Source organism: Saccopteryx bilineata, chromosome 11, assembly GCF_036850765.1.
Source record: "Saccopteryx bilineata isolate mSacBil1 chromosome 11, mSacBil1_pri_phased_curated, whole genome shotgun sequence".
Classification (NCBI taxonomy): Eukaryota; Metazoa; Chordata; class Mammalia; order Chiroptera; family Emballonuridae; genus Saccopteryx; species Saccopteryx bilineata.
The window spans coordinates 57,727,945-57,753,581 of record NC_089500.1 but is presented as its reverse complement, the minus strand read 5'-3'; the positions used below and the strand labels follow the sequence as shown (position 1 = coordinate 57,753,581).

Sequence of the window (25,637 nt, the reverse complement as noted above, 5' to 3'; positions counted from 1 at the left end):
TTCTTCGGCTGCTTTTGGGTTGTCTTTGTTCTTCTTTTTCTAGTTCCTTAAGGTGGGAAGTTAAGTGGTTCACTTGGGCTCTCTCTTGTTTGTTCATATATGCCTGAAGCGATATGAACTTCCCTCTTATCACTGCTTTTGATGCATCCCATAGATTCTGATATGTCGTATTGTCATTTTCATTAGTCTGTATATATCTTTTGATCTCTGCACTTATTTCTTCTTTGACCCATTCATTTTTTAAAAGTATGTTGTTTAGTTTCCACATTTTTGTGGGATTTTTTTCCTCTTTTTTGCAGTTGAATTCTAGTTTCAAGGCTTTATGATCAGAAAATATGCTTGGTACAACTTCAATTTTTCTGAATTTGCTGATGTTGTTTTTGTGGCCCAACATATGGTCAATTCTTGAGAATGATCCATGTACACTGGAGAAAAATGTATACTCAGTCACTTTGGGATGAAATGTCCTGTAGATGTCTATCATATCCAGGTGCTCTAGTGTTTTGTTTAAGGCCACTATGTCTTTGTTGATTCTCTGTTTGGATGACCGATCTAGAGCCGTCAGTGGTGTATTGAGGTCTCCAAGTATGATTGTATTTTTGTCAGTTTTTGTTTTAAGATCAATAAGTAACTGTCTTATATATTTTGGTGCTCCTTGGTTTGGTGCATATATATTAAGAATTGTTATGTCTTCTTGATTCAGTGTCCCCTTAGCCATTATGAAATGGCCATTTTTGTCTCTGAGTACTTTTCCTGTCTTGTAGTCAGCATTATCCGATATGAGTATTGCTACACCTGCTTTTTTTTGGATGTTATTTGCTTGGAGTATTGTTTTCCAGCCTTTCACTTTGAATTTGTTTTTATAACATTTCTAATTTAAATCTCTCAAAACACTGCATTAAAATCAGTAAGCATGAAGCAAATGCTTGCTAATTAATAGTTTTCTGTAACACCATCACAAAATTTTTATCTATCTTCTCTGGCATTATAGTCATAGAAAATATCATAAAAAAGCCTGACCAGGCAGTGGCGCAGTGGATAGAGTGTCGGACTGGGATGCAGAGGACCCAGGTTCGAGACCCTGAGGTCGCCAGCTTGAGCACGGGCTCATCTGGTTTGAGCAAAAGCTCACCAGATGCTCACCAAGGTCGCTGGCTCCAACAAGGGGTTACTCGGTCTGCTGAAGGCCCGCGGTCAAGGCACATAGAGAAAGCAATCAATGAACAACTAAGGTGTTGCAACGTGCAATGAAAAACTAATGATTGATGCTTCTCATCTCTCTCCGTTCCTGTCTGTCCCTGTCTATCCCTCTCTCTGACTCACTCTCTGTCTCTGTAAAAAAAAATTTTAAAAAAAGAAAAGAAAATATCATAAAAAGCTCTTAGGAAATGTTAATTTTGACCCTTCATTTCCTGCCTGAAGCGCTCTTCAAATTCTGTATTCTTTTAAGCTTGGTTAGCTATGAAATTTGATTTTCCAATGATGTGCGGGGCTGTCCCTTTGGGGGGAGCAGTAACCTTTTGAAATTTCTGTAAATTCTTTAGTTGTCCATATTCATTATGTACAATTGATCAATTTCTGTGGAGAGTTATCAACCCCCACCCATAGTTTAAATCCATTAATAAGACGTTTCTGGGAAGCATCTCATCATTGTCCTGAAGTTTACCTTTGTTAGAGAGCTTTTCTTTAGTTGATTAGAAGAGTTTATTTTTGGAGCTCTCCTTTCTTTTCACAATAACTTTCTTGAGATAGTTGTTACTTTGTGGCATTCTCTCACTACATCAAAATTTAAATACTAAGTATACTAAAATTTTTAAAGAAACTGGCTCTGCACATGACAGGTCAGAGAGACCAAAAATTAGGAGAGAAATGGCAACAATTAAAAAAGCAAGCATTTCAAATCGTTTCAGTACACAGAATTCCGATACTATTTCTCTCTCTCTCTTTCCTTCTTTCTGAGAGCGAGGGAGAGAGAAAGAGAGAAATATCTACTCATTGTTCCATGTAGTTTTGCAGCCACTGAATGCTTCTCATGCAGAACATGACCAGGGCTCCAACTAGAGACCTTGGGATCAAGCCCTAACATGGGGTCTAGCCAGTGTCCTTAAGATCAAGCTGGCAACACCAGGGCCTCAAAATGGCAACCCTGGTGCTCCAGGATGACTCACTATCCACTGTACCACCTGCCAGGGCCTGACATTGTTTCTTTCACCAAGCCAGAATTCACTACTATCGTGCTCTTGATCTACAACTACAAATCACAAAGAATTTGTCTGGTCTCTGCTTAATTCTTTTATATATCTGACCTGTTGTCTTCCTACACATGAAAACTAAGAATACATAAAATAGAATTTACTCAATGAAACCACATTTCAGTGCAGAAATTAAGAACAAGGAGTGAAAAAGTTACTATTTTCTTAAATGAATGTGCATGGTTAAACAACAGAGAGTCCAGAAGAGTTTATAATGAAAAGCAACGCCTTCCTTTCCACTTCTCCCACCCTCCAGTTCCACTCTCCAGACACATACTTAAAATTCTGTTCTTGCCTGACCTGTGGTGGTGAGGTGGATAGTGTCAACCTGGAATGCTGAGGTCACTGGTTTGAAACCTCAGGCTTGCTGGGTCAAGGCACACAGGAGAAGCAACTACTACAAGTCAGTGCTTCCTGTTCCCCTAACCCTTTATCTCTTTTTCTCTCTCTCCTCCCTTCCTGTAAAAAATCAATAAAGTATTTTCAACAAAGAGTTAAAGAAAATGAAAGTCTATTCTTAAGTTTAGAGATTACCCTACAAGTATTTAAACAAAAATATGTAATCGATTTACAAGTAGCAGTAAAACATCTTTAGATATTATATATTAATTTTCTTACATGAAAGATGAAAATTAAGTTTATTTATCCTAACCTATCTCCCATATTTCTAATAATTATATTATTATATTATAATTTATTTCCTTTATGATCTTAAACTTCTAATTTTTATTCCATACCTCTTTTTTTTTTTTTTTTAAGATTTTAGAGAGAAGAGAGAAGGGGAGGGAACAGGAAGCATCAGCTCACAGTAGTAGTTGCTTCTTGTATGTGTCTTGACCAGGCACGCCCAGGGCTTCAAACCGGCCACCTCAGCATTCCAGGTCAACACTCTATCCACCGTGCCCACAGGTCAGGCTCCACACCTCTTGATTCCCTCAGCAGACAAGGATACTGGCATCCTTCCCACTTCTCTCCCCCACCCTCAACTTCTCCTAACTTTTACATTAACAAACCTGATAACTATATTCTGTTGCCTATGCACAAAGAAATATTGTCTTACTATATATTAATTCTAAAAGTTGAAACCAGTAAACAGCAGTTACCTTAATATGACCTAAAATGCTTAATATGAGCATTTTTCACTATAGAACGGAGCATGATAGGATTTCCTTGTCCAATGTCATTATCAAAAGAAAATATTTCTAATTTCAATATAAAATGAGCTTTTCCTTGAACTCCACAAAATATTGAAAACCATGCTACATTTCATACAGCATTACCTATAAGGTCTTCTTACCAAAAACTATTAAACCTGAATCTAATCAAACTTTTACAATTAGCTTCACATTACTAGAAATACAGAGGGATCAAGGAACAAGTTAAATGATACCTCAAAGAAACACAGTCAAATCCTGAACATAAGCCTGACCAAGCAGTGGTACATTGGATAGAGCGTTGGACTGGGATGCAGAGGACACAGGTTCAAAACCCCCAGGTTGCTGGCTTGAGCGCGGGCTCATCAGCCTGAATGTGGGGTCACTGGCTTGAGTGTGGGATCATAGACATGACCCCATGGTCGCTGGCTTGAGCCCAAGGTTGCTGGCCGAGCCCAAGGTCGCTGGCTTGAGCAAGGGGCCACTTGGAGGGCCCCCCCCCACCGTCAAGGCACATATGAGAAAACAATGAACAACTAAGGAGCTGCAACAAAGAATTGATGCTTCTCATTTCTCTCCTTTTCTGTCTGTCTGTCCCTATCTGTCCTCCCCCCTCCCCGCTCTGTTTCTCTCTGCCTCTGTCACAAGAATAAATAAAATTAAAAAAAAAAATCCTGAACGTGCCCTAGCCAGTTGGATCAGTGGTAGAGTGTTGGTCCAGCATGTGGAAGTCCTGGGTTTGATTCCCGGCCAGGGCACACAGGAGAAGTGCCCATCTGCTTCTCCACCCCTCCCCCTCTCCTTCCTCTCTGTCTCTCTCTTCCCCTCCCGCAGCCAAGGCTCCACTGGAGCAAAGTTGGCCTGGGTGCTGAGAACAGCTCCATGGCCTCTGCCTCAGGCGCTAGAATGGCTCTGGTCGCAACAGAGCGACACCCCGGATGGGCAGAGCATCGCCCCCTGGTGGGCGTGCCAGGTGGATCCCGGTCGGGCGCATGCGGGAGTCTGTCTGACTGCCTCCCCGTTTCCAGCTTCAGAAAAATACAAAACAAACAAACAAACAAAATAAACAAGCAGAACAGAAACAGACTCACAGATACAGAGAACATTTTGATGGTTGCCAGATGGGAGGGTGCTGGGCGGATGTGTAAAGAAGGTGAAAGGACTGAAAAGTACAAATCAGTAGTGACAGACTAGACATGGATAGAAAGGGCAGCACAGGGAGCACAGTCTATAATGCTGTAGTAACTACGTATGGTGTCAGGTGGTAAGAGATTCATCGGGAGGATCACTTAGTAAGTTCAATGACTAATCACTGGGGTGTACACCTGAACCTAATATATACTGTAAGTCAAGTGTAATTGAAAAATAAAAAAATTTAAATTTAAAAAGTTAGAATATTTTTTTCTTTTAAGACATCTTTAAAGAAGCATCAAGATATATATGGCTACAATTAATTCATTCAACAGTAGAGCCTGATCTGATTTGCTACTTTTATAATATCAACATTTGTTTTTGTTTTAATGAACTGATTAACACTTTAAACTTAATTTCTTTCTTTTGACAATGATAAATCTTTATTAAAAGACATGAAGGCATTAAAAATAAAGATACTATGCTTATATATGGGAAAATTCAATATTAAAACTATATCCTCTGTCCACAAATTTGTCTGTATATTTAGTGCAGTGGTCCCCAACCCCCGGGCCATGGACCGGTACCGGTCCGTGGGCCATTTGGTACCGGTCTGCAGAGAAAGAATAACTAACTTACATTGTTTCCGTTTTATTTATATTTAAGTCTGAACAATGTTTTATTTTTTAAAAATGACCATATTCCCTCTGTTACATCCGTCTAAGACTCACTCTTGATGCTTGTCTCGTAAGTTTGACAATTATATTTAAAAATACCACAGTTTTTACGCTGGTCGCACAATTTTATTTTGTGCATTTACCCGTCCCACCCTAAAGGTCAGTCCGTGAAAATATTTTCTGACATTAAACTGGTCCGTGGCCCAAAAAAGGTTGGGGACCACTGATTCAGTGCACTTCCAATAAAAATCCTAAGATGGTTCCTTTCAAATAAATCTCTTTATTCAGACAATAAGATACTTGAATAGATATTTCTTCTATATAGAAGTATGTAGTCCATGCTATTTTTTCTCTGTAATCTATTTTTAATAGACTTTTAAATAAACAGTTTTACAGGAGAAATAAGAAGATAGACTTCTCCTATACTTCCCAATCCTGGTTACCCTATTACTAACATCTTACATAGTATGGTACATTTGTTACAATGAATAAAGCAATATTGATACGTTGCTATTATTAACTAGAGTCTATGCTTTATTAGGATTTCTTTAGTATTGACCTAATGTCCTTCTTCCCTTCCAGGATCCCATTTAAGATACCAAACTGCGTCTGGTCATCATGTCTTTCTAGGCTCCTCTTGGCTGAGGAAATTTCTCAAACTTTCCTAGTTTTTAATGACCTTGACAGTTGTATGTTACCCACTTTCAGAATTTGTTCATTTTTCTCTTTATGAAATTTGGGGTATGGGTTATTGGGAGGAAGACCACAGAATTGAAGTGCTCTTTCCATCAAATCAGATCAAGGGTTCATACTATCAAGATTTATGACTGCCTGACCAGGTGGTGGCTCAGTGGATAAAGCGTCGGACTGGGACCCAGAGGACCCAGGTTCGAGACCCTGAGTTTTCCAGCTTGAGCGCTGGCTCATCTGATTTGAGCAAAGTTCACCAGCTTGAGCCCAGGGCTGCTGGCTCGAGCAAGGGGTCACTCAGTCTGCTGTAGCCCCATGGTCAAGGCACGTATGAGAAAGCAATCAATGAACAACTAAGGAGCCACAACAAAGAAGTGATGCTTCTCATCTCTCTCCCTTCCTGTTTGTCTGTCCCTCCCTCTGTCTCTGTCTCTGTCACACACACAAAAAAATGATTTCTGACTGTTGATACTGACCTTGAACAGCGGGCTGAAATAGTGTATGTCAGATTTCTCCAGTGTAAAGCTACTCTTTTCTCCCCCTTTCCAAACCATTCCCTTTGGAAGGAAGTCACTAGGAGCAGCAGCCCACGTAACGAGTGTGGAGTTCTGCTCCCCTTCTTGGAGGGCAGAGTATCGAAAAAGTTATTTCTAATTCGTCTGCATGGGAGATGTGTCTCTTCTCCTCCACTTCATAATTTATTTAATTATCTATTTATATCAATATGGACTCATGAATATTTATTTTATAATCTGGGCTATAATCTAATTGCTTGATTTCCTCAGCTTTAATCACTGGGAGCTCTTCCAGTCAGCTCCTGTGTAAATTTGACACACACATATTAATATGGGTCATTTTAAAAAAGGTTTTTAATGTTCATTTTATTGATTTTAGAGAGGGAGGAAGGAAGGGAGAGAGAGAGAGACTGAGACAGGAACTTTGATCTGTTCCTTATGTGCCCTGATTAGAGATCAAACCGGCAGCCTCTGTACTTCAGGGCAATGCTCTAACCAACAGAGCTATCTGGTCAGGGCAATATGGGTCACTTTTGTTTCTTATCAATACATCACTTTTAAGACTGAACTCTGAGTAAGCAGTATGACTAGTCTTCAGTGTTCTTAGTACTTCCTGTGTAAAAATATCAACATCTGGACCCAATGAAACATCTTTAGCAAAATAACAACAACAACAGAAAGCACATATCCTTTAGCATATCAATCTGGCACATATATTCAATCAAATGTAACATTTACAATGCCTGAACTTGGGGGAGACCATAATGTATCCAAATAATTTGCATTTTTTAAAGATTTTATTTATTGATTTTAGAGAGAGGAAAGAGCATAGAAACAGGGGATGGGAGGAACAGGAAGCATTAACTCAGTAGTTGCTTCTCCTACATGCCTTGACCAGGCAAGCTCAGGGTTTTGAACCGGCTAACCTCAGCATTCCAGGTCAACGCTTTATCCACTGCGCCACCACAGGTCAGGCAATTTGCATTGTTTTCTTAAGGGAAGAACTATCAATATTTTAACAGCAAAAAGCATGGAAAATTATATTTGTCATTAAGGATTCAAAAATAAACATTTACCACACTAGTAGTTTAGATGAACTCCTAGCACATAATTGTTCTTCAATATTATAAAGTAACAATGTGTTGGTGTAAAGAAAGACAGAAATCCGCCTGAACAGGCGGTGGCACAGTGGATAGAGTGTCGGACTGGGATGCAGAGGACCCGGATTCAGGACCCCGAGGTCGCCAGCTTGAGTGCGGGCTCATCTGGTTTGAGGTAAAGCCCACCAGCTTGAACCCAAGGTCACTAGCTCCAGCAAGGGGGTTACTCGGTCTGCTGAAGGCCCGCGGTCAAGGCACATATGAGAAAGCAATCAATGAACAACTAAGGTGTTGCAACGCGCAATGAAAAACTAATGATTGATGCTTCTCATCTCTCTCCGTTCCTGTCTGTCTGTCCCTGTCTATCCCTCTCTCTGACTCACTCTCTGTCTCTGTAAAAAATAAATAAATAAATAAATAAATAAATAAATAAATAAATAAATAAAAAGAAAGACAGAAATCCATTCTTTATAAGAGCCAATGAAACACCTGGATCTAATTTGAGATAAAAGAGGCAGAATCATAACAAAGACATCCTAAAAGGAAAATGCCAACATGCAACTAACTGAAAGTCAAAATTCAAGGAATTTGAAAGGCAAATAATGAAGCAGAATCAATCAGAGAAGAAACATTTGATCAACAGTGGCAGAGCCTATCAAAGGCTCAGGCTGTATACAACTCTCAAGTGCGTTGCTATCGGATCTTCTTTTCCTGGGTTTTGTAGGTACTGCCCATAACCTGACACCGCCCACCTTCTTTGGCCTTTTTCATTAGTCCATTTTCTCCACTCACCAGGGTAAGTTCTGGGATCTGTGAGATGGTTTGGCAAAATGGGTTAAATGAGTTAGTTGTTGCTGCTAAGCAGGCTTTCAGCAGGCTCCCCAGCCTACACCTGAAGCCTGTAATATTTTCCTTAAGTACTGGAACTGACTGTGGTCTCAGAAAAAATCTAGTATCTCCAGATTAATATTATCCAAACAGTGTACCACCGAATTTTCGTGTTCTATTAGAGTGTTCCAAGATGAAAAAGTTGATGATTGCTATTTGTAAGTTATTAATATTTTCTTATAATTTAATATTTGTCATTAATTCATTGTTTAAATGAATATTAAACATGGATCAAGTTCTTATATTAGTCAGTCTATTATTAAATCATGCACCACATCATGTTTTTCTAAAATGTATTTTAAGCCACTATTGGTACTATCCAATTCCACTTACATGAAAACAGCTATAAACTGGAAATTCAAAAACAGAAACTATAAAGCAGGCAAGTAAATAAGAAGTCAAAATAGGAAGCCATTTTAGGTTAGGTAAGATTTAGTCAGACCAGTGGTCAGAAGAGCCAAATATAAACAGTACGATTGAAATTTCTTTTGAGAGCCACATTTTTTAAACTTAAACTATATAGGTAGGTACATTCCTTATCAAGGTAGTGCCCACACGTGGTATTTTGTGGAAGAGCCACACTCCAGGGGCCAAAGAGCCGCATGTGGCTCACGAGCCACACTTTGCCGACCAGGGAGTTAGACCAAGCCGCTGTTCTGGTTCATGGCTCCTAATTGTTGTTGTTGTACATTATCCTAAAGTTCAGTCTAATACTAGGCCTAGAACACACAAAAAGAGCATTTCAATTACTTAAAACATCAATATTTTCAGTGGTCTGTTTCTGTCCTTTAGGGGAGAAAATCTTGGGGGAAAAAGTTTAGTAGGAAAAATTATGTCCGTATTTTTGTTGTTGTTGTATTTTTCTGAAGTTGGAAATGGGGAGGCAATCAGATAGACTTCCGCATGCACCCGACCGGGATCCACCCGGCATGACCACCAGAGGGCGATGCTCTGCCCATCTGGGGCATCGCTCTGTTGCAACCAGAGCCACTCTAGCGCCTAAGGCAGCACCAAGGAGCCATCCTCAGCGCCGGGGCCAACTCTGCTCCAATGGAGCCTTGGCTGCAGGAGGGGAAGAGAGAGACAGAGAGGAAGGACAGGGGGGGGGGGCGTGGAGAAGCAGATGGGCGCCTCTCCTGTGTGCCCTGGCCGGGAATCAAACCCTGGACTCCTGCACACCAGGCCGACGCTCTACCACTGAGCCAACCAGCCAGAGCCTGTATTCTTTTTGTTTATATCAATAATTTTTTGAAGAATCAGTTTCCAAGAGTTAAGCCTGGTTGGGAAGTCCTTTAAAAAGAACACATGCAAACCCACAGGGAAGAAGAAAATCCTCTTGTAGACCCTAGTATGTATGCATATACACTTGAAATTTTAATATACTCCAAGCGGAAGAGGGATGGGGGAAGGACCCTAGCTCTACCAGATATTAAAACAGTGTACTGTTGATGCATGAATAGACACAAAGATGAATAGAATAACCAGAAATAAAGCAAAGTGCATATGATAAAGATGGTGTATCAAATGTGTGGGGGAAAGACAAACTTTTAAATAAATCATTTCAGGATTTTATAAATAATTTTTAAATAAGTAGAGGTAGTTGTTTGGGAAAAAGAAAAAAAAAACTGAATTCAGAATTTATACATAACCAGGATAAATTCCAAACGTATTAGAGAGCTACATGTAAAAAATAAATAAACAAAATCATAGAGGTATCATCTGATAGTTGAGGGTGGGGGAGGCTATGACTCAAAATCTGTAAGTAACAAAACACCAATAAAGTTGACTACATAAAGCAGGGGTCCCCAAACTACGGCCCGCGGGCAGCATGCGGCCCCCTGAGGCCATTTATCCGGCCCCCGCCGCACTTCTGGAAGAAGCACCTCTTTCATTGGTGGTCATTGAGAGGAGCACATTGACCATCTCATTAGTCAAAAGCAAACCCATAGTTCCCATTGAAATACTGGTCAATTTGTTGATTTAAATTTACTTGTTCTTTATTTTAAATATTGTATTTGTTCCCGTTTTGTTTTTTTACTTTAAAATAAGATATGTGCAGTGTGCATAGGAATTTGTTCATAGTTTTTTTTTATAGTCCGGCCCTCCAACGGTCTGAGGGACAGTGAACTGGCCCCCTGTGTAAAAAGTTTGGGGACCCCTGACATAAAGAAACTTAAAAAAAAAAAAAAGAAAGAAACCTTCCTGCCTGACCAGGTGGTGGTGCAGTGGATAGAGCGTCGGACTGGGACACAGAAGACTCAGGCTGGAAACCCTGAGGTTGCTGGCTTGAGCGCAGGCTCACCAGCGTAAGCACGGGTTGCTGGACTGAGCATTGAAGCATAGACATGACCCCATGGTCGCTGGCTTGAGCCCAAAAGTTGCTGGCTGAGCAATGGGTCACTTGCTCTACTGGAGTCCCCTGATCAAGGCACATATGAGAAAGCATTCAATGAACTAAGGTGCTACAACAAAGAATTGATACTTCTCATCTCTCTCCCTGCCTATCTGCCTGTCCCTATCTGTCCCTCATTCTGTCTGTTTCTGTCAAAAAACAAAAACAAAACAAAAACAAAACAAAAATACTCCCAGAATAAAAAATAACAAAGCAAGTTAGAATACAAATGCTCAACTGGGGGAAAATGTACAATTTATAATATAAATATTCAGGTTATATCCCTAATATATATTTAACTTTTTAAATAATAAAAACAAAAACAAACAAAAAAACTCCCAGCCTGACCAGGCAAAGGCACAGTGAATAGAGTATCAGACTGGGATGCAGAGGAGCAAGGTTCAAAACTCTGAGGTCACTGGCTTGAGAGCAGGCTCATCCAGCTTGAGCACGGGCTCACCAGCTTGAGCGAGGGGTCGCTGGCTTAAGCGTGGGATCATAGACATGACCCCATGGTTGCTGTGTTGAACCCAAAGTTCTCTGGCTTGAAGCCGAAGGTCACTGGCTTGAGCAAGGGGTCACTCACTCTGCTGTAGCTCTCGAGTCAAGGCACATATGAGAAAGCAATCACTGAAAAACTAAGAAGTTGCAACAAAGAATTGGTGCTGCTCATCTGTCTCCTTTCCTGTCTGTCTGTCCTTATCTGTCCCTCCCTGATTCTCTATCGCTGTCAAAAAAACAAGAACAAAAGCAAAACCCCCCACAATAATCCAGTAGAACAATGGGCAAAAGATATGAACAAACAATTTACAAGAGATTAAATATAGTTGTCCTGAAACCTATGAACAGATTCTCAGTCTCACTGGTAACAAGAAAAATAATTAAAACTACCATTTTCTTACCTATCAGATTAACAAAAATTCAAAAGTTTGGTGACAACAACAATAAGAGTTGGGCAACATAGTTTCTTGGTAATGTTGGGACCAAGCACTCTGCTACATTACATTGGTGGGAATACAAACGATACAACCCTCTTCAGGGAGAATCTGACAATATCTACTACACAAGGTTTTCCTTATAGTGTTATTTCTAACAGCAAAAGATTGGAAATAACCCAAATGTTTATCTATGGACAACTGAGTACATATTACAGCCAACAGGGGTTCTCTATGTCACTACACCCCCAAAAAAGATTAATATGGAAGAAGTTCCAGGACATTCAACTAAGGGAGAAGAAAGAAACAAACAAAAAAAAGCAAGAGGAATAAAGATGTATGTGACAAATTCATGTCTTGTTTGACAAATATAAATGCTTATTAAATTTTTTAAAAATGGCTATAGGGCCTGACCGGGCGGTGGCGCAGTGGATAGAGTGTTGGACTGGGATGTGGAGGACCCAGGTTCAAAACCCCGAGGTTGTCAGCTTGAGCGTGGGCTCATTTGGTTTGAGCAAAGCTCACCAGCTTGGACCCAAGGTCGCTGGCTCGAGCAAGGGGTTACTCGGTCTGCTGAAGGCCCACGGTCAAGGCACATATGAGAAAGCAATCAATGATCAACTAAAGTGCCACAGTGAAAAACTGATGATTGATGCTTCTTATCTCTCTCCATTCCTGTCTGTCTGTCCCTACTTATCCCTCTCTCTGAATCTCTCTGTCTCTGTAAAAAGAAAAAAGAAAAAATATTAAAAAAATATATTTAAAAAATGGCTATAGGTATCTAACGTTTTGTTTATTTATCCTTATTTCAGGGTAACCCAAGGACTCTAGTAAATGTGGGTAAGTTCTTTTTTTGAGAGAGGCAGGGAGAGAGAGAGAGAGACAGGAACATTAAGCTGCTCCTGTAAGCGCCCTGAACGAGGAGGAAAGTCCTCCTTTAACATAATAATTACAGCTAATAAATACAGAAGGAATGATCATAAAAGACCATTATTTAAATTGCAGTGGCAATGGTCATCAATCAAGGGTGATGCCCCCAGGTCAACAGTGGTGTGGAACTTACCCCCAAGGGATCAGACTTTCACCACATGAAACCACTGATCAATCTTAGCATCACCCAAAGCAGGGCAACTATATATTATGTATTAATGTGCACCACTATACCCCCCCCAAAACTGAACCTGAATCTAATTAGTATTTAGCTCTAACTTCCAGTCTAGAGAAAATAGAGTAACAAGATAAATAACCACAGGTAGCAATCAGAATGTAGTATATCTTCCATCATAACTAACTAGTTTCTTCAAGTCAATGGAATTTTAAAAGGCGGTGAGAGGAGGAGAAATTGTTTTAGAATAAATGAAACTTAAGAAACCTAACAACCAAATTCAGTAGACAGATTTTGTGGATCTTAATTTAACTAAAATAACTATAAACGGTATTTACTCAATTAGGACAATCTGAATATGGACAAAGTATTAAATATTCAGGATGTATTGTAATTATTTTAGGTGTGGTAATGACATTGTATTATGTAAGAAAACTTACTGTGTTTTATGAGATGCCTAACTTAGACACTTTGGAGGTGAAGTGAAATTATACATTTTATAACACTCTAACAATAAAAAGGTAGGGAAGAGGACAGATAGGCAGATGAATGAATGAAACAAGTATGGCTGCTGAACACAGGGAGACGGTACATAGTAGTTCACTGAACTATCTATTTTGTGTATATTTGGAAAAATAAAAACAAAACAATTTTTTTTTTTTAAAAAAGAAAGGCAGACTGCCACATGCAGCGCCTCACTTGGATGTGTCTGGAGTCTTGGAAGCTTGACTACCCTACGTTCTCCTACAAATGGAGCTTGAGACTTGTTTGGAGGTTCTAGCAGGGGAGCGCAGCTACTCGTATACCCTTGACCGAAGAACGGTCCTCTCCTCTAGCGGGGAAGGTTGTCCTCTTCGACCGAGCGCGCAGTTTCGGGAGGGACGCACATGGAGCGGTGAGGGAGGAAGGGGACACCCGCCTAGCCAGCCAGATCAGCCGAATCAACCCTGGCGATCAATGGGGTGACAGATGTCGCAGCCAGATCGCCCTCACATCCCAAAACAATTTTTTTTAAAAACCTGTAGGCAGAGATCTAGGTTCCAAAAACCAGAGAATTTGAGGAATATACTGGACAACAGGAATGAAAATGAACTATAGTGGTTACTCTTTATCAAAACAGAAAATCGGAAAAGAGAAACTAATTTTCTTATACAAAGCAGCCGGAGGAGAAAGCCTGCTAGACAAAGTGTGTGCTACAAGTCCACAGGTGAGACAGGAAGGGAAGGCTGTGCTCTAATCTGGGTCCTCTCCGATGTTTGTGCACCACCCACGGAAAGTATAGGCAACATTTCAACTTAGAAAGGAGGAATGGCCACAGGTTTGCAATCAAACAAGCCTAATGTGGAAGAGAACGGCTTACAAGGAAAAAAGCTTTGCTGTTCAAAAGGAGCTGAAATATCTTCATTTACCCTAGAAAATAGAGTTAATTGAATATAAAATTAAAAATAAAGTACATTATAAGCTCACTCAAGGCTAAAACTGCTATTAAATACTTACAGGAAAATATTTTTTAACGGGAACTAGCCCAGAAAAACAAGTTGCTTCTAAAATTGTAGAGATATGAGTATGTTTAATTATTCTTTCTCAGTAGAAGAATTACAGACCTTCTTTCCTAGAAGAAGAACCCAAATGGCACTGTTCCCAACATGTGATGGTTAAAACACACGTATATCACACATTCATACATTCTCACACACACACACACATGTTATTTTGGGCAATGCTAAATGTGCATTTGTGTATTTGACATCCATATTTAAATTAAATGCTTGTATATGTATATTAGGGGTTAATATGCTTATTTCATTTTTTCACTTTCCTTTTACATATTAAATTAATTTACATTTAATGATGTAAAATAATTCAAAGTTTCTTTAGTTGACCTGACACAATAAAAAAAAAATTATAGCCCTGGCCGGTTGGCTCAGCAGTAGAGCGTCGGCCTGGCGTGCAGGGGACCCAGGTTCGATTCCCGGCCAGGGCACATAGGAGAGGCGCCCATTTGCTTCTCCACCCCCCCTCCTTCCTCTCTGTCTCTCTCTTCCCCTCCCGCAGCCAAGGCTGCATTGGAGCAAAGATGGCCCGGGCGCTGGGGATGGCTCCTTGGCCTCTGCCCCAGGCGCTAGAGTGGCTCTGGTCGCGGCAGAGCGACGCCCCGGAGGGGCAGAGTATCGCCCCCTGGTGGGCAGAGCATCGCCCCTGGTGGGCGTGCCAGGTGGATTCCGGTCGGGTGCATGTGGGAGTCTGTCTGACTGTCTCTCCCCATTTCCAGCTTCAGAAAAATACCAAAAAAAAAAAAAAATTATAGCCATCAAGGGCACAGAATAAACTATTCATTTTGGGCAAATAATGCATTAAGAATTAATTTCTTTGACTGTCATAAAGTACCTCTATGTGCTAGGGTACCTCCTATGTGCTAGATACTATACTAGCTGTTAGAGAGACCAAGATGAATCTAAGATGACAGAGGAAAAGACACTTTTGTCCTGGTTCTCTCAGAATTCACTGCAAAACAATGAGGAACAACTGAAACACCAATGTGCCTTGGAAGAACCTAAGACGGGTAGGGAACCAGGGCTCACGAGCCAGATGTGGCTCTTTTGATGGCTGCATCTGGCTCGCAGACAAATCTTTTATGATTTTTTTTGTTTTGTTTTGTTCTAGAGTCAGAGGGAGGGATAGATAGGGACAGACAGACAGGAACAGAGAGAGAGATGAGAAGCATCAATCATCAGTTTTTGGTTGTGACATCTTAGTTGTTCATTGATTGCTTTCTCATATGTGCCCTGACTGCGGGCCTTCAGCAGACTGAGTAACCCCTTGCTCGAGCCAGCGACCTTGGGTCCAAGCTGGTGAGCTTTGCTCAAACCAGATGAGCCCACGCTCAAGCTGGCAACCTCGGGGTCTCAAACCTGGGTCCTCGGCATCTCAGTCTGATGCTCTATCCACTGCGCCACCGCCTGGTCAGGCGACAATTCTTTAATAAAAAATAATAATAATGTTAAAAATATAAAACATTCCCATGTATTACAATCCATTCATTTCCTACCACTCATGTTCATGGTTGCGGGTGGCTGGAGCCAATCACAGCTGTCCTCCAGGACAACATCAAATTTTTATTGGATAATGCGTAACATACACGGGTCATTGTATGGCTCTCACGGAATTACATTTTAAAATATGTGGTGTTCGTGGCTCTCTCAGCCCAAAAGTTTCCTGACCCCTGACCTAAGAGCTAAAATATAACTGACTAGCAGTCTCCCTCCCAGGCAGACAGAATCACAGAACTCAGGAAAGACTGAGGAGGTGGAGACACCTGGTACTGCAGAGGCAAACTTATTTTGAGGACAGTTGCACCTCCATGTCCTTGTCTCTCTTCTCCCACAACTATAGGAGGTGAGAGGGCCATTTTTTAGAGAAATTAAACCAAAGAGGTCCTGGACTAGAAACACCTGAAACTGTAGGGAGTGGAGATGAGGATGAAAAGAAACAAGGAGAGTAAATGACAGTATGCCGACATCACCCCTCAGAATCCTGAACATCTGCAGCCCGCCAATTACCCCAGCCCTAACTCGGGCAAGAAACTCAAAGACCTTCTCTGAAAACCCTGTACAACTGCAAAGAGAAAGAATCTATAGATAGTAAGCTAGAAGGGTCCTCAATGAAAAACCCAGCCCATCCTCCAGTCATCAGAGAATGAGGCAAATTAGATCCCATGCGCTGTCTATAAACACAGGGCTTCCAGATAGCATTTGAGCTACTCAGTTTCTCTACAAATAGATGGTCCAATATCACCAGACATTTTTGAGGAAATGGAAACAGGACAATCAGTAGAAAGAAAAACTTTAACAACGACCAAACTGTAATTATCAGTCCCAGAAAGATAAGAAAAAAGTCTATAATATAAGAACAGTATGTTCACCCAAAGGGACAATCTCAGAAGGGCTCCTGGAAATTAAAAAATGAAAGCCAAAATTTTAAACATTGATACAAAGCCTGGAAGATAAGGAAATCTCTCAGTATGTATATTCTAATACAAAAAGTCAGATAATAGGATTATTCATTTAATAAATCAGTGTTGACACTATTACACATCAAACTAGTTGTAATACTGTATTAATTTATTCAGTGGATTGTTAAAGTAATTACTGATTTAACTAAAAGTAGTCATAAAACTATATTGGGAAGATAAGAGATAAGAGAGCTAAATCATCATCTACCATAATAAGAAGTCAACAGATAGTTTCCAACATCAAAGAATCACAAAAATAACATAAGGATATTATTCAGAATTATGGAAGTAATACAATATCAAAGAGATGAAAGAAATTTGTCTCTGGCACAGGATCAAAGGGTTGAGGAGAAGAAGCATGATACAGGGTTGTTTTAGTAGCATGTGCATATATCTAAAGTATGTGCATATATTCCACTTCAATAAAAATAGAGACTAATTTAAGTTTGGTTTTTTTTTTTTTGTTTTTTTTTTTACAGAGACAGAGAGTCAGAGCGAGGGATAGAAAGGGACAGACAACAGGAACGGAAAGAGATGAGAAGTATCAATCATCAGTTTTTCGTTGCGACACCTTAGTTGTTCATTGATTGCTTTCTCATATGTGCCTTGACCGCAGGCCTTCAGCAGACCGAGTAACCCCTTGCTCGAGCCAGAGACCTTGGGTCCAAGCTGGTGAGCTTTTGAATAAACCAGATGAGCCCATGCTCAATCTGGAGAACTCGGGGGTCTCGAACCTGGGTCCTCTGCGTCCCAGTCCAACGCTCTATCCACTGTACCACCACCCAGTCAGGCAAAAAATAGAGACTAATTTAAAAGATCAATATGACACCATCCATGTTCTTAAGACGTTTATATTCTACTAGAAGAGACATGCAAGACAACAACAATTATAGTAGCTGTACTACATGACACAATAAACAATCTGAATAATATAAAGGATCCTATCTCCATCAAATGAAAAAGGTTTCTGAGATAAAAAGATATCTGAACTTCAGGATTTTTTGTTTTGTTTTGTTTTTTTGAGAGAGAGACAGGAAGGGAAATGAGAAGCATCAACTCATAGTGCGGCACTTGACTTGTTCATTGACTGCTTTTTCATACATGCCTTGGCGGAGTGGGGGGGGGTGCTCAAGCAGAGCCAGTGACTACTTGCTCAAGCCAGTGACCTTGGGCTCAGGCCAGTGACCTTGGGCTTCGAGCTAGCAAACGTGGGATCATATGGATGATCCCACACTCAAACCGGGGACCCCATGCTCAAGCTGGCAAGCCCACGTTCAAGCCAGTGGCCTCAGGATTTTGAACCCAGACCTCAGCATCCCAGATCACACTACTGCGCAACCACTGGTCAGACTGAACTTCAGTACTAAGGATGAAAAAGAATTAACTGGTCAGAGAGAGGATGATGAGTGTTGCTCTCAGAAACAGTCTGTAAGTTTTCTTAAAACACAATGACAGCATTCTATAAACACACTTTTGCTACTTGCTATTAATACATTGTGGCGACTGTTCCTCAGAAAGTCCTCAGAAACAGCTTTTACACCCTGGACAGGTGGCTCAGTTACAGTGTTGTCAGACATACTGAGGTTGTGGGTTCAATCCCCAGTCAGGGCACATAGAAGAATCAACCAATGGCATTGCGTAGATAAGTGGAAGAACAAATTGATGTTTCTCTCTCTCCCTCCCCTCTAAAAAAATCTATTTTAAAAACCCAACTTTTAGTTTCTCAAGGATTTTTTAGTGAAGTCTTATATAAAGAAAGATGATCTAGATTTTTCATGTTCTACGTACTGTACCTATTTTTTATTCACAACTATAATACATACTTTTCATAAATAATTCAGCAGTATAAAAAAATCCCTTTCCACTCCTACTTCTCAAGAATAGCCATTTTAATTTCCTCCTAGACCATTTTCTATAAAAGTACACATATAGCCTGACCAGGTGGTGGCGCAGTGGATAGAGCATCGGACTGGGATGCGGAAGGACCCAGGTTCGAGACCCGAGGTCGCCAGCTTGAGCGCGGGCTCATCTGGCTTGAGCAAAAAAAAAAAAGCTCACCAGCTTGGACCCAAGGTCGCTGGCTCCAGCAAGGGGTTGCTCGGTCTGCTGAAGGCCCGCGGTCAAGGCACATATGAGAGAGCAATCAATGAACAACTAAGAACGTGCAACGAAAAACTAATGATTGATGCTTCTCATCTCTCTCCATTCCTGTCTGTCTGTCCCTGTCTATCTCTGCCTATGTAAAAAAAAAAAAAAAAAAAAGTACACATATACAAGATGGGGCAAAAGCAGGTTTACAGTTGTGAGTGTGCGAAACAGAGTTTATTCTTGTATTAGTGTTTACTGTATTATTTTCCATATGAACAACTGTAAACCTACTTTTGCCCCACCCTGTATGTAAATACCATCTAATACAAGCAAATGTAATATAAAATAATGTTCTATATACCTATTGTATCTTATGTATACACTAGTCCAGTGGTCCCCAACCTCCGGGCTGCAGACTGGTACCGGTCCGTGGGCCATTTGGTACTGGTCTACAGAGAAAGAATAACTAACTTACATTATTTCCATTTTATTTATATTTAAGTCTGAACTATGTTTTATTTTTAAAAAATGACCAGATTCCCTCTGTTACATCCGTCTAAGACTCACTCTTGACGCTTGTCTCGGTCACATGATACATTTATCCGTCCCACCCTCAAGGCCGGTCCGTGAAAATATTTTCTGACATTAAACCAGTCTGTGGCCCAAAAAAGGTTGGGGACCACTGCACTAGTCTATACACATAAAACATATTCTTTAAAGTCTCTTACAGTCAAGGACTCTGGGATAAGCAATAAGAAATCTTACTGCATGTCCACCTACCAACGCAGTCGCAGCACTCGTCCCAGAGGGTCCCGAGGCACAGCATGCACTCCTTGCAGCAGGAGCAGTTTCCTTCTCCGGGCCGGCACTGGCAGAGCTCCTGGAAATCAGACAGCTGTTCAAACTTCAAGTTCCTCATCACTATAATTAAAATGGTTTATTTTTTTGCAGTAAAAACCCCCACAATATTTGCATTTATAGTAATTTATTCTTCATATTTTTTACTAAAGGTCATCAGCTATTTATAAAAACATAAATACCTACAACATCAAGTAGATTTGTATTTTCTTTTGGATACATTCAGTGAACACGTTTTGGATGCTTTTACCAGATTTTGAAACATTTTATGAAACAAAACATTTTACTTTATAATCCATAATCTTACCCCCACCACACCACTTCAAAAAATAATTCAATACAAGCACAAAACCTGCTTTTCACGTATTAGATTCATTGTTTAAATGAATCTAAATGAATAGCCAACTTGTAGTGGGAGCTGTGATTTCTCAATATATAGAGTATAAACAAAAGCATCTTATAAAAACTGTTTTTATTGATCCACGATATATTAATACAGTATGTGTGGTGTGAAAGACTGTTTACAAAGAAGGCAATAATTATTTCCCCTTCCCCATGTCTACTCTCATGGCAATGTGACTTTGCACTTACTCTGATCAAGAGACACAGTCTGTCTACATCGAGAACCCCTTGGATATAGGGTGATCTTGAGATTTCAGTGGAAATGACATTGCATCCATTCTGAGTCTAGACATCAAGAGAATTGAGTGCTCCTGCTCTTTTTTTTTAAGAGAGAGAGAAAGAGAGAGAGGAAGGGAGTGAAGGAAAGGAGGGGAGGGTAAGAAAGGGAAGCATTGATTTGTTGTTTTACTTAGTTGTGAATTCACTGATTGCTTTCTGTACATGCTCTGACCGGGGATCAAATCCACAATCTTGTCCTTTGGGATGCTGCTCTAACCAACTGAGCTAGCCAGCCAGGGTCTGAGTGCTTCTACTCTTTTTCCTAGAACTTTGCCCAGCTGCCACATGTAGCCTAGGAGAAGGCCAGGTTGGCAAGTCAGTTGACCTGAAGCCATCCTAGCACATTCAGCCTCCAACCAACCCAGTAATAAGCCCAGAAAAACCACTCAGCTGATATGGGTCCAAATTGCCAACCCATAGAAATGAGAGCTAAATAAATGCTTACTGTTTAAAGCCACTAAACTCTGAGGTGGTTTGTTATTCCATGAAAGGTAATTCATAGAGCTTGCTTCATAAATGGAGATTCAAGGTAATTCCTTTAGCCCTTACCACCAGACAGCCACACCTAAATAAACCCAACTTAAAGGGAAATTCTGTATCTACCACAGCCTACTTGGTATCTCTGGGTATGAGAACTTAAACATAGCACATGATATTTATCCCTATTAAATTCATCTTATTACATTTCTATACTACTAAAGTCGCTTCATCATTCTAATATGACATATTTTTTTCACTAATAATCACACTGATATCTAATTCCTAAGTCTTTCTTCTCCAAAAAGTCCCCTAGCATTTTCAAGAATCAATACTGGTCACGTGACTGGTGGTGGGATAGCGGATAGAGCATTGACCTAGGATGCTGAGGTCCCTGGTTTGAAACCCTGAGGTCACCAGCTTGAGCCCAAAGGTCACTGGCTTGAGCAAGGAGTCACTGGCTCAGCTGGAGCCTGCTGGTCAAGGCACATATGAGAAAGCAGTCAGTGAAAAACTAAAGTAATGCAATTACAAGTTGATGCTTCTCATCTCTCTCTCTTCCTTCCTGTCTCTCTCATTAAAAAAAAAAAAAAAAAAAAAGAGAATCAACACTGGGTGCTATTTTCTAACTTATTAGCTTGATGTAAATGTATATGTGAGACTTAGTAAGTGTAAATTATAGAATTTTAGTACTTTGGGATTCTGCAGAGTCTGGCCGTTCTTCATGGCACGCAGACTGTGGTAACTGCCAGGCCTTTCCGGAAGACAGACTGCAGGGTAGAGACAGACTGCAGGGTAGAGACAGCCTGAGCAGCCCCGCTGCTTCACCGTCAAACTGGTGATGCGCGACTGAGACAAGCTCAGGCTTACTTGGAAATCTAGAAACACAGTCGCCAAAGCTATTACTTTGTGACTTGTTGATCCATGGAAACCTCTCCTGTCTTTAGAGTGCAAAAACATTTTCTGAGTACAAATTTTTAAAAAACACCATCAAAGTTAAAGATATTGGTACTTTTTGGTTTTTAGGTTTATAAAGGTTGCTACATTGTCACAAGAAATAAAGCTTCTTTTAAATTTTAATTTAAATTTTACATAGAAAATATTCCTTTACTAATTGCTTATATTTACATGATCTATTTAGCTCTGGAGAAATGAATTAGAAAGGTAATAAATTTATTCAAAGAACACAGCTCTCCTTTTTCCTAAAGTAGCTGTTAAATGAATTACTGTGTATTATGCTAAATATTTAAAAATAAATGTCAATTTAATGGCTTCCAATTAAGAGAAACTTTATTGTCAAGTATTTATGAGGTGCTTTAAGTTGGAATGAAAGGGTGAGTGTTAACCTAAGATTACAGCCAGCTGATGGCAGGTTAAAACTATGACTATTTAAAAGTTGCCTGAACTTGTCTGGGTTATCCAGCACTCAAGAGTAAATCTATTTCACATCCTCTTAATAGATGCCTATACTCTTACATGTCAGTGTGATAGAATAATGTACAGTAGTCATATATACTTAATGATTATAATTTACTGACAGAATACAAAGTGAGAAGCTATAGAAAGCTGAGACATGGGGGGAATGAGTTAAGGATAAACTTTAGGGCCCTGGCCAGGTAGCTCGCTTGGTTAGAGCATTGTTCTAATACACAAAGGTTGCTGGTTCGATACCTGGTTGGGGAGCATACAGAAACAGATTGATGTTTGTTCTCACTCTCTCTCTCCCTTAAATAAATAAAAAAAAATCAATCAATAAAAAAAGATAAGTTTATTACTATACTATTAAAAAGACTGCTAATAGCCCTGGCCGGTTGGCTCAGTGGTAGAGCGTCGGCCTGGTGTGTGGAAGTCCCGGGTTCGATTCCCGGCCAGGGCACACAGGAGAAGCACCCATCTGCTTCTCCACCCCTCCCTCTCTCCTTCCTCTCTGTCTCTCTCTTCCCCTCCCGCAGCTGAGGCTCCATTGGAGCAAAGATGGCCCAGGCGCTGGGGTGGCTCCTTGGCCTCTGCCCCAGGCGCTAGAGTGGCTCTGGTCGCAACAGAGTGACGCCCCGGAGGGGCAGAGCATCGCTCCCTGGTGGGCAGAGCGTTGCCCCTGGTGGGCGTGCCGGGTGGATCCCGGTCGGGCGCATGCGGGAGTCTGTCTGACTGTCTCTCCCCATTTCCAGCTTCAGAAAAATACAAAAAATAAATAAATAAATAAATAAAAATTAAAAAAAAAAAGACTGCTAAAACTGGTTGAATGCCAAGTAACATATGCTAGCTGATATTTTACTACAGAAAAGATAGAAAAATCTTTGTTTTAATGAAACAAGTTTAATCACATAAATTAATAAATTTTACAGAGTAAATAAACCTCAGAACATATAAAAAATCTCTATTCTTCATAACTCACGTCAGCATTCTTTTCAGAAGACTGGGAAATAAGGAAAATGAGATTACCACACCAACCTTTCAGTCAGCATCTGTGCCTTCAATTTTCAAAAACACACTTAACTTCTCACTTTTCAGGATAAAATTCTAGGCAAATTTAATACATGACATTTAGGTTTTCAAAAACTCGTTTTCTATTATAAATAAAATCTAAAAATTTTTAAAAACCTAACTGAAAATGAAGAGAGCAAAAATATATGGTAATCATTTGCTTTATGACTATTGTTAAGTCAAGAAAAAAATAGGAACAATGAATTTCCATGCATAAATAATTAAGAAAAACAGCCATACATACATACATAGCTCATCAAATAATTCATCTTTTCTATTCAATTTGCATGTCTTCTAAAATCACATTATTGAATAATATTTGGTCATAAACATATTTGAAAATGTGTACTTCAATTTTTTTGACAGCAAGCAAACTGTGGTTAGAATGGGTGTTTCTAAATATAAAACACATTTTTAAAGTTCTTTGAACCTAAATATTGGAAATACAGAAGAAAATGAAACAACTCAAAATGTAACAGTCAGTGATGAATCAAGAGTCACAGAATAAACTACTCCATTTTAAAATGTTAAGCAGGATCTTTTCTTCAGGACACTTAAAAAGAAATCTTTACCACTAGTTGTTTTAGTTACAAGGATATAAATGAATCTTCTGTAACCGGAAAGAGGCTAGAGTCAAGATAAAAGTAATGCCTTAAATTATTTTAGGTATTTACTTGAATTATAAAAGACTTTGAAAAATATTTACTAGAGTACAAGGAAAAAACACCCAAATTCCTCCCACTTTTGTAAATTCCTATGAATTGCTAACAACATAATGATTGTATACTCTTCTGCTCTAAAAAAAAAAAAGCAATTCCTTACTGTAAGAACCTGTCCACATATTTTTTTAATGTTTATTTATTGATTTTTAGTGAGAGAGGAAGGGAGAGAGAAAGAGAGAGAGAGAGAGAGAGAGAGAGAGAGAGAGAGAGAGAGACAGGAACATTAATCTGTTCCCGTGTGTGCCCTAACCAGGGATCAAACTCGCAGTCTCTGTGCTTCGGGACAATGCTCTAACCAACTGAGCCATCTGGCCAGGGCTGGCCACATAATCTTTTCTTTATTACTCAGTGAGAGGCAGGGAGGCAAAGACAGACTCCCACATGTGCCCAGACCCGGGTCCACCCAGCAGTCCCCCTACCAGGTAATGCTCTGCCTGTCTGGGCCACTGCTCTGTTGCTCAGCAACATCTTTTAGCACCTGAGGCGAGGCCATGGAGCCATCCTCAGCACCGGGGGCCAACTTTGCTGAAACCATTCCAGCCATGGCTAAGGGAGGGGAAGAGAAAGAAATAGAGAGAGAGAGAGAGAGAGAGAGAAGGGAGGGGAGAAGTGGAGCAGAGGTTGCTTCTCCTGTGTGCGCTGACCAGGAATTGAACCCAGGGCTTTGATATGCTGGGCCAACGGTCCACCACTGAGGCAACCTGCCAGGACCCCCACATAATTTAATAGCTGCATAATACTACATGCTATTTAACAAACTTTAGAAATAGGTTCTTAAGTTCCTGACCCTTCCACATCTTGTCCATGTTCTCATTCCTCATCACTACTTTCAAAAAGTTCATTATCTTCCATTTTACTATTTCATCAAAGTCTTCATTTATTAAATAGAAAATATGGTTCAGTTGAGCTGTAGAATCTTCTGTTTGGAAAAATCTGGCTATTTATATATTTTACTAACCTAACTATGACTGACCTTGAGTACTGTTCATTTGAATGGACTGTGATCACAACCACACACAAGTTAACACAAGCCTAAAAAACACTGATTCAGTGCTTCTATTTATATAAATAGACTGGACCATCTCCCCAAAGTTCTTACGGAGATTTTATTTATCACTAACAGGCACTGTGCTGTGTTTTAAATACATTATCTTGAATCTCATAAAGCCCTAATAAGATAGTTATTATTTCATTTTTCAGTAAGGTTATTAGTAAGCAGCCGAGGTTTGACCCTAGTTTTGGTTTGATATTTCCGATTTTTAAACACTGGAATAAGAAATATGAAACATTTCTTATTAGTTTAGCATTTCAATAATTATAGTTATTACTCTTTCTTAGAATGAGCACACAATTAAATTTAGATAATCCTTTAGGTTATTTAATTAAAGGCATTATATCTTTCACTCTCAGTACCTGAATACAATTAGAACTGCTACTGCCCAAGTTTAATCATTGTTTGCAAAGGTAAAATAAGTA

General features: G+C 39.9%; 1 protein-coding gene across 2 annotated transcripts in view; it reads right to left on the bottom strand.

The window, feature by feature from the left end:
* Positions 1-25,637, bottom strand: part of TWSG1 (twisted gastrulation BMP signaling modulator 1) — a 60,767-nt gene that overhangs the window by 13,343 nt on the left and 21,787 nt on the right. For both annotated transcript variants that reach the window (XM_066246677.1, XM_066246678.1), the window contains exon 3: positions 19,720-19,819. In XM_066246677.1, coding sequence (XP_066102774.1) covers positions 19,720-19,819 — 100 coding nt within the window. The remainder of the gene's footprint in view (positions 1-19,719; positions 19,820-25,637) is intronic.